We start from the raw sequence: 16,292 nt of genomic DNA on the forward strand, positions 1-16,292 counted from the left end.
TATATTGTGTCACATCTTACACTATCTCACCCTATTTTTGGACTTGTCAGACAACACGTAACCCTGCTGATCCTCTCCTGTCCTCTCGTCCCTCAGGCGCCAGGCTGCATCACTTCCTGTCCCTGAGACAACCAAAACCAAAGATAAAGAGGAGAAGGAGAGTGCAGGTAAAGGAGGCGAGAGTTGGATGTGAGCTTGATTGTCTGTGACACCCTCAGGGCCTGGTGGTTATCTTCATTGTGTATCACATGAAGCACTATTCCAACATCTGTTTACTGGCATCCCATCAGCAGGTTTCTATTCAGCAGGCTGCTGCTCGTTCCCCTCAGGCCTCTGTTGTAGCTGTATACGTGTTAAATGTGACACACGTTGAGTAACACATGTAGACCTACCTCTAATATGAAGTCGTGAGAATAATAGTGCCACTAAACTGTTTTAAAAAGGGCTGTTTCAACAATCACTTTGTGCCAGGTAGACATTATGGGTTTCATACATGGAGATAAGTTCCATAAAGATTGTTGTAAAGTCACATCCTAAAGAGTCTCCTGAAATAGATTATGATTTATGCATTCAAAAAGTTATTTTTTGTGTGTGCACGGCCAAATCACCAGCAGAACCCGAGCAGTATGTGGTGTTGCTGGCAGACAGAATGTTGCTGGAGTTGCCGCTTGAAGCCCTGCCCATCCTGCAGGAGGACGGCCTGACCTCTGTGTCCAGAGACTTCTCCCTGCAGCTCCTCCACAGCCGCCTGAGCAGAGAGGAACCACAGAAAGGTACCTGCATGCACACACGTTTAAAAATAGGTTTGCAAAGAATGTGTCAGGTTTTCCTATCATTCCCATGAACATGCAAATGTTATGGTACCTAAAGCGAAGCAGGTTTTTCACATGACTCTTTTACAGACAACCAATGCATTGACTGAAATTCACTCTGGGCAATGGGATTCACATCAAGTGAATCAGCTGAATGCAAAAATAAAACATTACACTCAACTTCATCTTGAAATTCCTGTGATCCTAGTTTTGTAAAAGTCTTTCAACGCTGAGATTCTCCTGACTATTTTGGACACAGTTTATCCAAACTTGAGTAGTATTTTAAAGTATTTAAAAAGATGTTTGGATGTTACTTATTTTACAGACTTTTTACATATCTTCTTCTTAATTTAGTTATTACAGCATTCTGTACACCTGTCTGTGGCAAAAAAGCCACATCTGATCCTAGCTCACAGGTCATCAAACAGCCTCGTGCAGTTGGAAGAAGCAAAACCATTAAACCAGACACAGTTCTTGGCAAAGGATGATACATAGCATTGTAGTCAAGACCACACTTACCAAGACCAAGACAAGCACGAGACCAGAGTGCTCCGAGACCGAGACAAGACCAAGATCATAAATAGCAATACAAAATCACCATCTTGTTTGTAGGGGGCGTGTCACTCACTTAGACTGTAACTCCTTATAAGTTACTCCTTGTAACTTGAGTACTACAACACTAACATTATAAACACAGACATGATGATGTTTTAAACCCACAGGAAGAACAACACAAAGCTGTGATTGTGACTGTGATTGTGTGTATGTATTCATATCATTTAACCATTTTACTGTCATCAGTTAAGTACAGAATATGCATACATTCAGATATTTGATTTCAGTATTTTTAACAGTAGTGGAACTTTAAAAGTTACAAAGAAAGCCGCTTTGTTTGCACAGAGTGCTTTAGGTAACCTCATTGACTATCTTGTTGAACAAAAGATTCAGATGTTCTAGTGTTGTAGTACTCGAGATATATCTTGGTCTCAAGACCACTTTTTGAAGGTCTCGTCCTGGAATCGAAAGCATTTTTACTCGGTCTTGTCTTGGTCTCAGACTGAGTGGATTCCGGATTTTAAATCAAGACCAGTCCAGACCACCACTGATCGGCTATTTTTACAAGTCATTACTGTCTACTTTCTAAAAGAACAAATAACTTAAATTAATTTGTAGTTAGATTTTTTTCCCGCTGTTACAACCGCAATCTTCCCGGTGTTAGCCTATAGTCCAAATGAGTGACACACCCCCTGCACACAAGTTGATGATTTTTCATTGATATTTATGGTCTTGGTCTTGTCTTTGTCTCTGAGCACTGGTCTCTGCTATGTCTTGGTCTCGGTTAGTGTGGTCTTGACTACAACACTAAGATGTTCACTGAGACACACGTGTGCACATGCATGTAGAAAAAGATTGTCTTGTGTTAACGTTGTTAACAACAGACATGACTAATGCAGTGCTTTATATAACACAGGTATTATTAGAAACCTGTTACAATAAGGAAGTACAAGTGACTTCACATGATGTTGTACATGTCTGAAAAACTATCTATCAGGAGAAATCCTGCTCCACATCACTTCAGCCTTTTAGTGCTGCTCTAATTGAACAGTCACAATTTTTACTGCTTCAGTACTAATACTTTTTTAATAAGCCAAAGAAGGATTCATTAAATCATGCACTCTCTCACTTACCCAGTTTTCTTTGTTCGATTCTAAGACACCTTTGTTGTTTGTTCTTTCTATGAATGCATCATCCTGTTTTAGTCGAGCCAAACAAAAAACTATAATTGATAGAGCTATTTGTGGCTAATCTGTTTCCCACGTCTTTGCGTAGTGCGTTTGTGGATGACGTCATTACCTTACCTCACTCAACAGGTGTTATATTAGATGCTAATCACACGTGGGGCGGAAACAGTTACGGCACAGATTTAATAAGGTCCATAAAGTTGTCCTGCGTTAATGGATAAAAAGCATTTTATAATGACATTACAATAAAGCAAAAACTGCGGATGTAGACGCTGTATTTCTATTGAAGATGAAACTGATCAAAAACAGCATTGTGCCATTACTTTCAAAGTGCTGAAACATATTTTTTATTTTTAAGTCTGTTTTGTTTTGAAAATTGCCTTGTAAAAACTCTAGAGACATCTTGCTTTTTATAACACTTCAGGCAACAACAAAAACAAAAACAAGATTGAAATAATCTTCAGTTATAAATCACCTGATTCTCACTCGTCTTCGGGAAGTATTTGTCTGCTTTATATTGCACCAGAGATTTTTTGGACATTGAGGGTTACAGGTAAAGAATCAACACGTTTGTGACTAATTATGAAAGAAGCCCTTTGTATTTCTTTTGAATGTGGCTCTTCTGCAGTCATAGATAAATAAGAAACAACAGGGTTCTCGCAGTAAGAAATGAGATCACGCAGTCTTAACTAAGTGGGATTTTTCTTCAGTTCAAACAGTGGGATGTTTGCCTCAAATAATTCCTCATCGTATTTCAGTAAGTAATGGCTTACCCTTGTGAAAGCATCTCGACGCCCAGGTTTCAACTGCAGTTAGCCAACCGTAGAAATGGAATTTGTTCAGGATAGAAAGGTCATTTCATATCCTGCTGGCATGCAGAAGTTCATGCGGACATCCGTGAACACAGAGGCCAGCTTTGCTAAAGTGAATGTCCATTAACTGTGTCCATTCTGCTGTGCCTGCTGCGGCAATTCAGAGTGAACAGCATCACACAGCCTACATTCAATGATGCTGAAGATTCATACTGCTGTAACGCCAGTGTTGGATACAGACCTTGTCAAGAGAGAGTTTAAGTTTTATAAAAAGAAAACTTAAAGTTGGAGTAGGAGACACTTGAAGTGATATAGCTAACTGTAACATTTACCAGTTCACCCAGCTGATTTAGTCTACCACCTCCGGGAAAGTCTCTGTCAACTCGAGTTATTAAGTCTAGTGATGCGTCTTAAATGACGGAGCCACCCGAGCAACTTCAACAATGTAGCAAAAAAAGACTAAGAAGCTTCCAAGGAAAGCTTCTGATTCAAAGAAACTCTGAGTTTAGAGGAAAGATCAAATAAAGAGATTGATGTCCATGACCTTTATGGATTAAAACTGTTTTCAAAACATTTTACTAGGATATTATCCTACGTTCTTCTTGGTCATCCTCTGCTGTCTTCTTCCTCTTTGGCCAGTTTTCTTTCACGCACTCATGTCATTAAGGCCACTGTGAGCAGTTTCAAGTGTTGATGTGATGATTCAGACTGCCCCTTTAAACTGTGAAGTAAGTAAAGCATCATCATTTGCAGCATCAACTATTATTTTGGGTTCTCATATCTGAAGGAGCAATATGTAACTCTGACCCCCTAGTGTTTAAAGTAGGTACTGTAGTCCAAATTCAAAACATTGTAGAGAGCTGTCTCCCCCCGCCCCCTCCTCTCTAGTGTCCATGCTCACGCAGGTCGCCATGTGGTGGACACTGAAGCTTCAGTGTTTATCCAGCTCTGCATCGGTCTGTAAACCTTTCTGTGTTCTAACCTCTCTCCATTTTTCAAAAGCATCTCCAATATTGATCCTAGTTTGAGCACGTTTCTGCTCGTGAAGCTTGTTAGAAACATGCAGAGGCTTTTTAGGTCGGGTACAATCACTTCTATCTGAACCACTTCTCTTGCCCGCTTCCATCGCTGCAACACCTGTTGGTTTGACCTGATAACTGCTCTCATATCTGACAAACTGAGGGGCGTCCAAAACGGCCGTGTGGGGGGTTCCTTAAAACCGCCTACTTTCTCTGGTCCAAACAAATCCAGGGCATTCAGGACCAGAATCTAAAGTTAGAAGGAGGACATACTGGCTGCTGCATTGTTGTCAGAGAAGCCAGCACTTCAACATAATGTCTGATCAAATAGTCAGGTCACTTTATCATTTCATTCAGTGCACATCTTACTAATTGATCTGAATAAACAGAGTAGCCACTATGCTGTTAATAGAAAACATTAACTTGACCCTCTACATTATATCATTATTATTAGGACTGAACTTCTAACTGCTAATGAATGCACTTCACACTTTTTATTTTAACAAAACAAATATTTTAGTTCACACATGCATCAGCTGCATAAGTTGAATAATCATACTTCACTACACGGGTAAAACCTGTTTCATATTCAGCAGCTTATTAGGGATCCTTTTTTCTACTTTGTTGTTACTACATATTGTCTTCATCACTCCTTCTCTATTTTGGAGCAGTAAACACTCTTGACAGACTCCACAATAAACTTCCTTAGAAGCATATTTTCAGGTAAAAAGCAATAAAAACATTCAAATAAAACGTCACTTTCCACATTATGCTCTTCTCCAGTCTCTCGGGTACCATGACCTTTTCAAATGAAAAAGCAGAGTAGTGTTTTTTAGTGTCCCTTCCATCCTTGGGCTGAACTTCACATGTAATTATTATGGAGAGAAAAGAAAAGAGTTAGAAAGAGCACTGAGACTGCAGACATCTTTACCTTTTTAAAGGTTGAATCATTTGCATAACATAAATGAACCTTCAAAGGTTACTGTTTAACTAGTGTACATCTGTGTGCGTCACTTTACACTTGCATATGCCACAGACAGAAAACTACAGGAACATGCGCTTCCTAAATAGCCTTTCAATGTCCAGATCAAAAACACAGTGTGATGATGAGACTGGGAATAAAAAGTGTTTTTTCTCTAGACCATCATTACCATAATTTTGACATCTACAGTTTACCATTGTGTCAGGAAGATGTAGTGCCTGAAACCACTTTAGAAAGGACTATTTGTTATTCTGTGAACTGCTTTGCATGAGGTATGCACAGGACAAATTAGCAGGGACTATAAAAGGATTTCCTTCATGTGGGAAAGGTTTGCCTCTGCCTGAATGTCTGATTCGATCGTCTGAGAGTTTTAAATGATTAAATATCAGTCCTGAATCAAAAACACAGATTTTGTATTTATGTTAAGATAAAGCCAGTGATTCTCAGGGTTACACTACAGCGATGTACTTGAGTTTTGGCTGCTGGAACAGGCTGTTCACGTCACATGGAGCCAAATGCATGAAACATTAAAGGTCACATATTCTCCTCCTTTTCAACCAGTTTGAAGTCTCAGAGCTCCCCGAAACATGTGTGTGAAGTTTCTTGTTCTAAATCCACTCTGATCCTGTATTTGATCATGTCTATAAACCCCTCTATTTCAGCCCTGCTCAGAACAGGCTTTTTCTATGTCTGTAGCTTTAAATGTAAATGAGCTGTGTCTGACCACGCCCCCTCTCTGGAAGGACTTGGGTGTCTCTTGCTTTCTCGCTCAATGTCTTATTGTTTACGGTGAGAAGGCAGACTCAGAGGGCAGAACAAACACCTAGCTGTGGGAGTTTCACCCACCTGGGGGAGGGGTTACTGCCCTTTGTGATGTCATGAAGGGAAAATCTCCAAACGGCCTGTTTGAGCACATATTTTCTGAAAAGTGGAGCAGGCAAAAGACGGAGAGGATGGATTGGGGGGTTTGTAGACAGACTAGAGACACAGTGTTAGAGAAACATGGGGAAGTGTATTTTGCATATGTGACTTTAATTCATTCACCAGTAAGGACGAATAGATGACTACATTAGCTTAATAAGGAGACATCTTTGGAGACATTTTAAAAAAGTGATGAGCAGCTGTTTTCTGTTGGGTAGTCAAGGCAAGCTTCGATGGCATCCATTAAAAAGAGAATTTACAAGATTGAGGTGAGTTTGTAGCTAACTGGCTAACAAGATGAAATCTGAAGATGGAATAAGAAGTTTGAAAATGAACACATGTGTTTGTTTACTTTACTCATACTCAGTGCTGAATCCTTTGCAGAGGATGTTTTGGTCATGAGGAAACTTTAAAAACCACAGTCACCAATAAATGTCACTGCCTTTGCAGACACCAGTCTGAATGCTGTGTAATCTATCTGACAGGGACATGTACATATTAATTCTGCTTTCTGTTTGGTGCAGTTGAAAGTGACAACAAAAAGGAGACCAAAGGTGGGAAGGGAACAAAGGGGAAGGCCGATCAAAGCCAAGCCATCAAAGCTGTGAGTTCACTAAATTAATCTGCGCCTGCCAGATACAGACGGCAATATTACATTACCTGCTGTCAGTACGGCCAATAATTTAAGTTCCTCTTCCCCTTTTAACTGTGCAGTTTCAATCAATTACATAATATGTTTTCACGAAGATCCTATTTCAGCTTCAGAGCATTTATGTTCTGTCATGAAACACCAGTTCCGTCCTCTTTGCTTGGATTTCTTTGCTCTGCGTTCAGCTCCATTCACATATTCTCTCCTGCAGCTTCTATGTGCAGATACATACATGTATGTCTATGTGCTTTATGTGTGTTACCTTTAACTTTAATTATTTCCCCAGATGCCCCTGAATGGTGTGTTGCCTTCTAACACCTTCCCAGTGGACACTCGTAACTTCAAATGTATCTTTTTTTCTGTTCAGTTTAACATTTCTGTATGTAAGAGTGACTGATTTAGTTTCTTTATTGTCATGGATTGTTATTCTTAACATAAATCCACAGATGTTGTCGACACACACAATGAAGGCAGCTTTGGTAAGAGACAACGCATCACATACCCTGCATTTGACATTAATATAAGAAATAAGAGCAGAGTATGTAAAAGTTTCTCTAGGGCTGCAGGTCAGAAAATATTCTCTTCAAAAAAGCTAGAACAGAAAATTACTGACTTGATGAAATAAAAAAAAATAACGAAATAAAAAAATAGAAAAAGTAAAAAATTAAAGATCCCATATTATACTAAATTTTCCCTGTTATGTTCTACAATTCTACACTTTGTTTAAAGTACGTACTTAAAGAATAAGTAAGACACACACAAGGATCTAGAGAGCAGGAAACAAGTCATGTTGTCTGTCTGTGAAACCTATAAAGCAGCTTTACATGATTTACACCTCAAAAACCTCCTTCTTTATCTGACACTGGCGTTAGTAAAAAACCCTCATATCAGCCTTGCCTGGTACGGTTTGTTTCAGCTGCTGTCTCTTTAAGGTACCCCTCCCCACGTGCCCACTCTCTTCTGATTGGTCAATTCTATGGAAGCTTTATTTAGGGGGCAGAACGCTGCAGGGCTACCAGGGGACAGCTGCTCTCCAGTGCTGGGAGAAGAAAGTCTTTGTTAGAGGTTACCGGCTTACAAAGAGTCTTGAAGCCATCTCCCGAAATTCTTGGTTTCATATCGGGGAACTATCGAGTGATTTGCAGAACAAGTCGTTTAGTGCCCTCTGCAGACTCATCCTGGGATAACTCCAACATACATTTACCTCATAATCTGAAACTTTGCCAAAAAAATTAATATGGAAAGTTCTTGAAAATAAGAAGAAATTTTCTTTAAAGCATCCTACATTGTTATCCTTTATGGAGTTTTAAAATCTCAGGCTTTCTTGTTTTATGTTTTATGTTGTCGTTGTTGTGTCACAGAAGGGAGCAGCCTGAGCACGAGGATGGAGGAGATTTTGCAAACACACGGTCACCTCTGGGAGGGCTTCATGGGCAGCAGGCAAACACCCAGGTTAGAAAGAAGATACAGCAAGTATTTAAATGATCTCTGCATACTGAGAGCAGACATTGAAAAAAAGCACACCTGTTCATTTCTGCACCGCTCAGCCTCTTCATTATGTTTCCAGTCTGTCAGAAATGCAGCAGCTGCTAAGCAGGTGCAGTGCCTTCATTTACCTGGGGATGGAGCGCTTCATGGCAAACATCCCGCCTGGAAAACTAGCAGCCCTCAATCTGTCAGGTGCAGTGAACCCACACAAACACAGGAATTCTTTGCATTTTCTCTACATGTTTTTGTATGGCAGGACCTTGAAGCAGTTTTATATGAATACATGTATGTCTTATACTCTTGAATGTGAAATGTTGCTGTGTGTCACAGGTGTGCTGCATGCTATGGTTTGTTTCAGTTTGTTTAGACACCCATACTTAAAGGCAGGGTTGGTAATTTTCGAAAACTAGCATGATTTTGAAAGTAGCATTCCCTCAGTTCTCAGTCTATACCCACCCGTGTCCTCTGTGCTCCCTTACTGCCATCACACCAAGAGCACACAAATCATTAATTTCAGTCAGGACCTAAAGACAATTTCAACCAAAATCTTAAAAAGTGTATCTGAAGAAAATGACCAACCCTGCCTTTAATGTTAAAAACGTCCTTTATGTCACAAACTCATATTGTGTCCATCACTTCTCTTAATTTATTATCAATGATACCAGGCTACTTTCTGTTTTCCTCTCACATCCAATACAATGTGTATTATTTTGGCTTCGTTATGTCACCTCATCAACATTAACACTACATAAAGGCCTATTTACATTATACGCTCAAATAATACCAAAGAAACTGTCATCAAACATTCTGTGCAATCGATGTCTGAGTTATGAGCCAGATGTCGTTAAATCTCACGGTTTTGACTTTTAAAAAGCCTTTATGTGATAAAAGATAAAAGAAGAAAAATAGGTGACTAAACTCTGAAATGAATGAATGACTGAAAGTTGGAGCAGGATTGTTTGTGGATTATGTAAGCAGTGAATGGAGCAGGAGGCTTCCTATCCTCAAACACATCAGTCTTTTATTCCCTGAGTTGGTGTAAAAAGAAATATCACCGTTCTAATATCTGAGGTTTCAATACTGGAGCCCTGCTGCAGCTTTTCTACAACTTTAATAAGATCATCAGACTGGGACTTGGTCATCAAGTAGCTGGAAGCAGCAGGAAAGTTCATCCAGATACAGCTCATGGTGGAGGAGGGGAGATAAACCCAGCTGTGTGCACCACTGAATGATGTTGTGAATCTAGACAAGGTTGAATTTATTGACATTTCTGGAAAGGATTTTTCTGTGTGTTGGTGTGTCTTCCACCATGCAAAAATTCAGATTAATTTGTGTCTGGACATAGTTCAAAAAGAAGGCCTTGTTATTCCTTCTGCACTTCATAGATCAATAATAACTGAATAGGTTTTTAGATTTTCACAGATTTTTAAAACACAGAACAGAATATGTTCCTCTTTGTGGCTGCTCGCCTATGTACCACCAGGAAACACAGGTGGTCAGATGATGGGTGGACTTGATCCAGTTTGACTGACAGAGTGACAGACTGGTATTTCAATCCCTTCAGGCCACACATATGTGCCACCCAGCGATGTGGCATTAGTGCTGCTAACTATAGTGTGACTGACACCATGTTCTGAATTCCAGCTGTTAGTTCACAGCACACTGGAATTGGCCTCCAGGATCTGATGAGGTGATGGCAGGTTTGTGTTTTCTTAGAAAAAAAAAAGGAGTGGTGGTGCAGAATGTGCGGTGCCATCTGCACTTCTGTCTCATCTAGGAACTACGTTATCATTGTTGTTACTAAATGATTTTACTGCTTAACTTTGAGGGACAAAGCTTCATGACTGTACCGTTGCAGTGACAGTGACCGATGACTGAATGGATCCTTGTTTTGGCCCGAGGGGGCTGAATAGCTGCAAGGAGGGAGGCAGCAGTGACTCTCTTCAGACATGATCATTGCTATAGAGGAAGTCAGAATGCCTGCGAGGCACTGCCTATAGAGGGTCTGGTCAATGACCTCTCTGACACACACCTGGTGTCACAGCAGTATTCTCACACCTGAAGCCTCAGATCAAATGTCTGTGTGGTAGAAGTCACGATCCTGCTCTTATAATAAATTGAATGTGTTGGATTCAGAGGTTGCTGCTAAAAACCTCTTTGGCTCTGTGACATGATTGATTACCAGTTAAACGTTTTGCACATGAATAACCTGTTTGCATCATCATCGCCGTGTGAACATTAGTGATAAACACATGAAAAGACTTCCTGGTTCAAAACAAACCAGAGAATAACATGTGCACAGTTCTGTTTTCTTCTATCGTCAGACATTAATGATGATGTTTCCTCTACAGAGTGTCGCATGGCTCTGCTCTTTGACCTGCTTCAGAACAAGGCCAGTGTGGTCCGACAGAAGAACCTGGACATGCACAAAAGGTAACAAATCAGATACAATATACTTACCTTCTGACCATTGTTATCTGTCCTCATGTTTGCTCTCCTCCAGTGTTTTACTAAATTATCTTCAGACAAGGCGAGCTTATTTATATAGTACCTTTCAGACAGCAGGCAATTCAAAGTGCACTGGGCCTGTTTCACCAACCGTTCTTAAGAACACATTTGTTCTTCAATCCTACCTACAAACTTTTTGAAAAGATTGTCGGCGCCATCTTTGGCGCTCTGTTAGCCATCTACACAACCTTATTTTCTGCTACCAGCATGTGTTTCCTGCGCTCATGCCCTTTTATGGGCATTAGTGGGCGGTTATCTGTGCTAATTGGGAACAAAAGGCACATGCTTTCAACAAGGAGATAAGATCACAACTTCAAACAATTCAGTCACTTAATGTTACCAGAATGATTGAAATCGATTTAATTAATAATCCAAATGTCCAAAGCCTTCTTATCAGTATTAGGGATCAATCACAGTAATTGTCATTTCTAGTGTTGTCACAATACTATAATATTAAACTTTGATAAGATACCAAACAATATCGATATCTGTTTCGATACCATGGCAACTAAAATAAAAGTCCTAAGCACCCAATGGCCTCCCGCGGACAGGTGTTGTAAATTAGCATTTTGCTAAAAACACTAAGAGCAGTGCATCTGGAACTTGTGCATGGTTAAATGTTACAGCACCAAAGTTACTGTATGTCCATGTTAAATAAACAAATAAGAAATTATAATAATGGGTCATGTCTTGTTTTTCAATTACAGAAAATTGAAGCCAAACTCCTGCTCGCTCTCAGGTTTAAAGTTTTGGTTAAATATGACTGAGGGTCTGACGTTTTTTTTTAGCACTTGGTACTTTTCCATACTATTACTTTTTAAAATAATGGAGATAATATAATTTTAACAAATCGTCTTGAAAATGTGAGTGACTACTATGAGTGTTTCTTGATGTATCTCAGACCTTAGGTCGGTAACAGATTATATTATCCCTGATCGGTCACTCATTATCTCGCTGTCTCTCTCCTCTGCAGTTCTGAACAGCTGGCTCTGGAGAATCCTCTACAGGCCGCGCTGCTGCTGAGTTTGGGAGGAGTCGGCTGTATCGCTCTTAACCAGTGGCACTGCAGCCTTCAACAGAGCGCACACAGGGTGGCGAGTGTTCTGCACAGTACGTTTGTGATACCTTCTCTTTATGTAATCACAAGGTATGCCCGGTGTGTTTGTATGTTCCAGCCAGAGCCGGCCCTAACCATTTTGGTGCCCTAGGCAAGATTTCAGCAGTTGCCCCTTATATTGCAAACAGTTTGACCACCAAAGACAATATTCATACACTTAAGAAAACTGGCTTACAGCTTTATATTTAACAGAATTTCTTTATTTAAAAAATACTTAGACAAACGTTAATAAAATGGTAATAACACTAATATTTTTTACAAGTAAATACAAAATAAAATAGATAAAAATAACTAATGTAACAGAACAAACAATACCAAACAGTTTAGGGAGCAGAAGTGACGGCCCAGACGGCCCGGGTATAGCAGGGGATGGATTTAAATGTTTCTGATTGCATCTGGAGAGAGAAGAGGAGCATTTGTGAAACAATCTGCATTTTATAATATAGATATTATTTTCTCTTCAGAGCAGTACAGAAAACTCAGTATTGTTTTACTTACAACCAGACCTACAGCATGCACACATATCTATTCAGTGAGGACTTCTTTCACAAAATGCATTCATGCTCTTAGACATCAATACTTTAAATGCAAGAGCTTAAAACTATTAATGACAACAGAAGATGGAAAATAAACATTTTAATCAACTAGGGTGAAAGCTAACTAAGTACACAAAGATGTCAATAAATATATAATTAGGTTTTGTGTCCCAAACAACATAAGAATAAAAGAAAAAGAGTATTTACACTGGTTATTTTCTTAACCTGATTAATCTTTACCTAATGAATGTACAGTGGAAATGTTAACTTGAGCTACTGATTAGGAATTATAAAACACGGATGTTACTATCATCCATCCATAACAAGCTAGCTAAACTACCACAGATAAATAACTGATCCGTGCAGCACGTTACCGCTGTGTCTTTTTCAGATTAATCCTTTTTTAAGTCCCTGGGCTCCAGAGGGCTTTGTTGTTGTTGTTTTTTACATCACGGTCATTTATAAACTTGATATTAATCGGTACACTCATTGTCACTCACTTCTAATAAGTCACCTGCCCTCCTCCTCCACAACGAGCAGGTAATGAGCAGCTGTGTTGTGATGCGCCGGGTCAAGCAGGAGGCAAGAAAATAGAGCCTTTTTAAATATGTGAAGTAGTGTATTTTCATAGCTTCTTTTGTATCATGATTAAATAATAGCATGAAAATTATATTAGATAACTAATATTCAGTGATAGTTAAACACATTTTCCCTTCTATTTCTTCTTCTTATCTTCAACTTTTCTTCAACTTTTCTGCCTCACTCATTTGGGGCGCCGGCCGCGCCCCCTATGGAGGCTGGCACCCCTAGCATTTACCTATACTGCCTATGCCACGGGCCGGCCCTGGTTCCAGCACTGACAGGGAGATGAAGCCTTCTTAAAGATCCCTGTGCAAACTCTGAAGCCATCCTCCTGGTTGCTCTTTTCAACTTATTTACAGAATGTGGTGTCATTCATGCCTTTGTTGCCTTCATGTCAGCACATGGAGTCCAGACACTGTTGGTTGTGAAGCTGAAGCCTTTTTTAGACCAGATGGGCGTTGATGGTTAGGTGCAGGGGCGCACGACAAATCAGCATGAAGGAACTAAAGGCAGAGGAAGAATCATATTTAAAATGACAGCAGAGCAACGATAGACTGACAATGAGGGAGGAACGCAATGCAATTGGTTAGATGAGACCAGCTGACGAGACAGCTGATTACCCAATGACAGCCCCGGAAAATGACAGCTCGAGAGAATGACAGCGAGCGTGCATGAGAGGGATGAATGAGAGATAGACCCGACTGTGAAGGAAAATATAAAGTCTTCCTGACTGATCTTACGCTGGAGTTTGCATGTGTTTCTTGACGACCCTGGTGAAAGCCACAAGCCGCAACACAACGGTCTGAGGAAGTAAAAAAAGTTGATGTTTGTACTCCGAGTGCTGCTGGAGCTTTTTGACTTCACAGGTGCACATGTTAGCTTTTTGTACCAAAAGATCATTTAGAACCCCAAAGATCTAAAACTAGAGTCCATGTTTAACATGAAGTATATTTATGGTAGCATCTCAGAGAAAGCTTTTAATCTGTGTCATCGTGTGTCGTAGATCTTCTGAAGGTCAGACTGACCTCTGGACAGACGGTCCACGCCCTGAGAACAGTGGACGGTTCAGAAAGGAAACATCACAAAATGACAGAATTACATGGTACTGCTCATCCTCCTCTCCTCTTTCGTTTTAGATGTTATTTATTCTTTAGAAATCTATCTTAGAAACAAACATCGAGCAAAATTATTCAAAATGTGAATCCAGCTCTGTAACCCAAACATATTATGATTATTTCTGTCTTATACAGATCAGGTTCTTCTTGCTGAGTCGGAGGACGACAATGTTCACCACAAAACCACTCTCTCACCTTCAGCCTTCAACGTCATTCTTTACGGACTCCCAACCTTAATGGCCACATGATGTCCTGTACATCCTCGATATGTCTCTTTTAATTTAAGATATCTACATGTAGACATGTCAGCTTTGGGATTAGTACTGTATACTGAAAACTAGAACTGCTAAATAAACAAGATCTTTTATTCCTCACTTTCATTATTTTCTCTGTCTAACTCTGTGACGTTATTGATTTTTGTTCTTGATGTTTTAATGTTTTTAACTCTTCACAACAGACTCCACAAGACAAGGTGAAATGTGGTAAACTGCAAGAAAAGATAAGGCTAAAAGGAGCTTACAGAGATCCGTCCTCAATGTTTTTTATTATGACTGAAATACTGTGAACATTGTGCTGACATTACTTTGGGATCCCTACCTTACATTAAACTCATGATACATTCACTCATTAGACTGTCCAACATTTTTACATAGTCTGTAAAATCCTCTTCACCATGTTTCTCTAACTCTAATATGTGTCTCTAGTCCGTCTACAAACCCCCAATGATGAGAAAAGTCCATCCTCTCCGTCTTCTACCTGCTCCACTTTTCAGAAAATGTGTGCTCAAACAGGCTGTTTGGAGATTTTCCCTTCATGACATCACAAAGGGCAGTAACCCCTCCCCCAGGTTGGTGACACTCCCACAGCTAGGTGTTTGTTCTGCCCTCTGAGTCTTCCTTCTCACTGTAAACAATAGGACATGGAGCGAGAACTTCAGTTGATGAAGTTCAGCATGATGTTCATTTAGTAAATGACCGTCCCATTTAGATTCAAATCGACCAGAAAGCAGAAGAGGATTTAGGGCGGGGCTACCTGTGATTGACAAGACACTCTCATCCAGCCTTCTGTTGTACAAAAAGTGTAAGTTAGCATCCCAATATATGTCACCTCTGTTTGTAAAACATGTAACTTCATTGTCCTTATGCCATGCTGTATTACAACAGGTAAACCTGATAAAGGACATGAAGTAACGTATTTTCCGCACTTTAAGGCGCACCGGATTATAAGGCGCACCTTCAATGAATGGCCTATTTTAGAACTGTTTTCATATATAGGGCGCACCGGATTATAAGGCGCATAGAATAGAACGTGTTTACAACTGAACAAGGCTGGGAGATATTGTGAATATATAAATGTAAATACGTATAAAACGTAACGTATAAAACTACAAAAACAAAAGTACATAAGACGATTTCCCCAAATAATAAATTATTTCTTTGACGTTTCTCTTAACTCTCAAAATGTAGTTTTATACGTAGTGCATTCACAATAACTCAACGTTGTTCAAACGTTAATGTGCATATTCACAATATCTCCCAGCCTTGTTCAGTTGTAAACACGTAAAAGAAACACGGTCTGATACCGCTAATTCAAACGTTAGGTCAGGGGTGCCCAAACAGTCGATCGCGATCGACAGGTAGATCGCTGACTGATTCTCAGTCTATCGCGAGATGTTTAGTCAATATAAAATACAATTGTAAAATAGAAAAGTGATTTCAATTTCATCTCGTTGCACTGTTTCCCACACACGATACCTTTTTACTGTGCCCAAGTATACTTCCGACCTGTGTGTATTTAATTTTTCATTTATTCATGAAATTGCTGCGTGCACGAGAGAGCGAGCGGGGGAGCGAGAGAGAGAGAGAGAGAGCGCAAGAGAGAGTGCAGGCATGCGCAAGGACGTGCAGGTAAAACCGGGGGGGGGGGGGGGGTAAATGTTTTACCAAAAAGTCATATATAGAAACTATGCTACGAGTATTAAGCGCATTTGATGAAGCTGCAGCTGCTTT

At 39.9% G+C, this 16,292-nt stretch overlaps 1 protein-coding gene across 1 annotated transcript in view; it reads left to right on the forward strand.

The window, feature by feature from the left end:
* LOC109989515 (cilia- and flagella-associated protein 46) overlaps positions 1-14,663 on the forward strand; it is a 72,145-nt gene extending 57,482 nt beyond the window's left edge. Inside the window, exons 49-59 of the mRNA XM_065959773.1 lie at positions 97-167; positions 612-773; positions 6,813-6,892; positions 7,224-7,284; positions 7,384-7,416; positions 8,299-8,389; positions 8,505-8,617; positions 10,777-10,858; positions 11,907-12,043; positions 14,172-14,270; positions 14,419-14,663. Coding sequence (XP_065815845.1) covers positions 97-167; positions 612-773; positions 6,813-6,892; positions 7,224-7,284; positions 7,384-7,416; positions 8,299-8,389; positions 8,505-8,617; positions 10,777-10,858; positions 11,907-12,043; positions 14,172-14,270; positions 14,419-14,531 — 1,042 coding nt within the window. The 3' untranslated portion in view covers positions 14,532-14,663. The remainder of the gene's footprint in view (positions 1-96; positions 168-611; positions 774-6,812; positions 6,893-7,223; positions 7,285-7,383; positions 7,417-8,298; positions 8,390-8,504; positions 8,618-10,776; positions 10,859-11,906; positions 12,044-14,171; positions 14,271-14,418) is intronic.
* Positions 14,664-16,292: the final 1,629 nt, after the last annotated feature.

The sequence above is a fragment of the Labrus bergylta genome, chromosome 10 (genome assembly GCF_963930695.1).
Source record: "Labrus bergylta chromosome 10, fLabBer1.1, whole genome shotgun sequence".
NCBI lineage: Eukaryota > Metazoa > Chordata > Actinopteri > Labriformes > Labridae > Labrus > Labrus bergylta.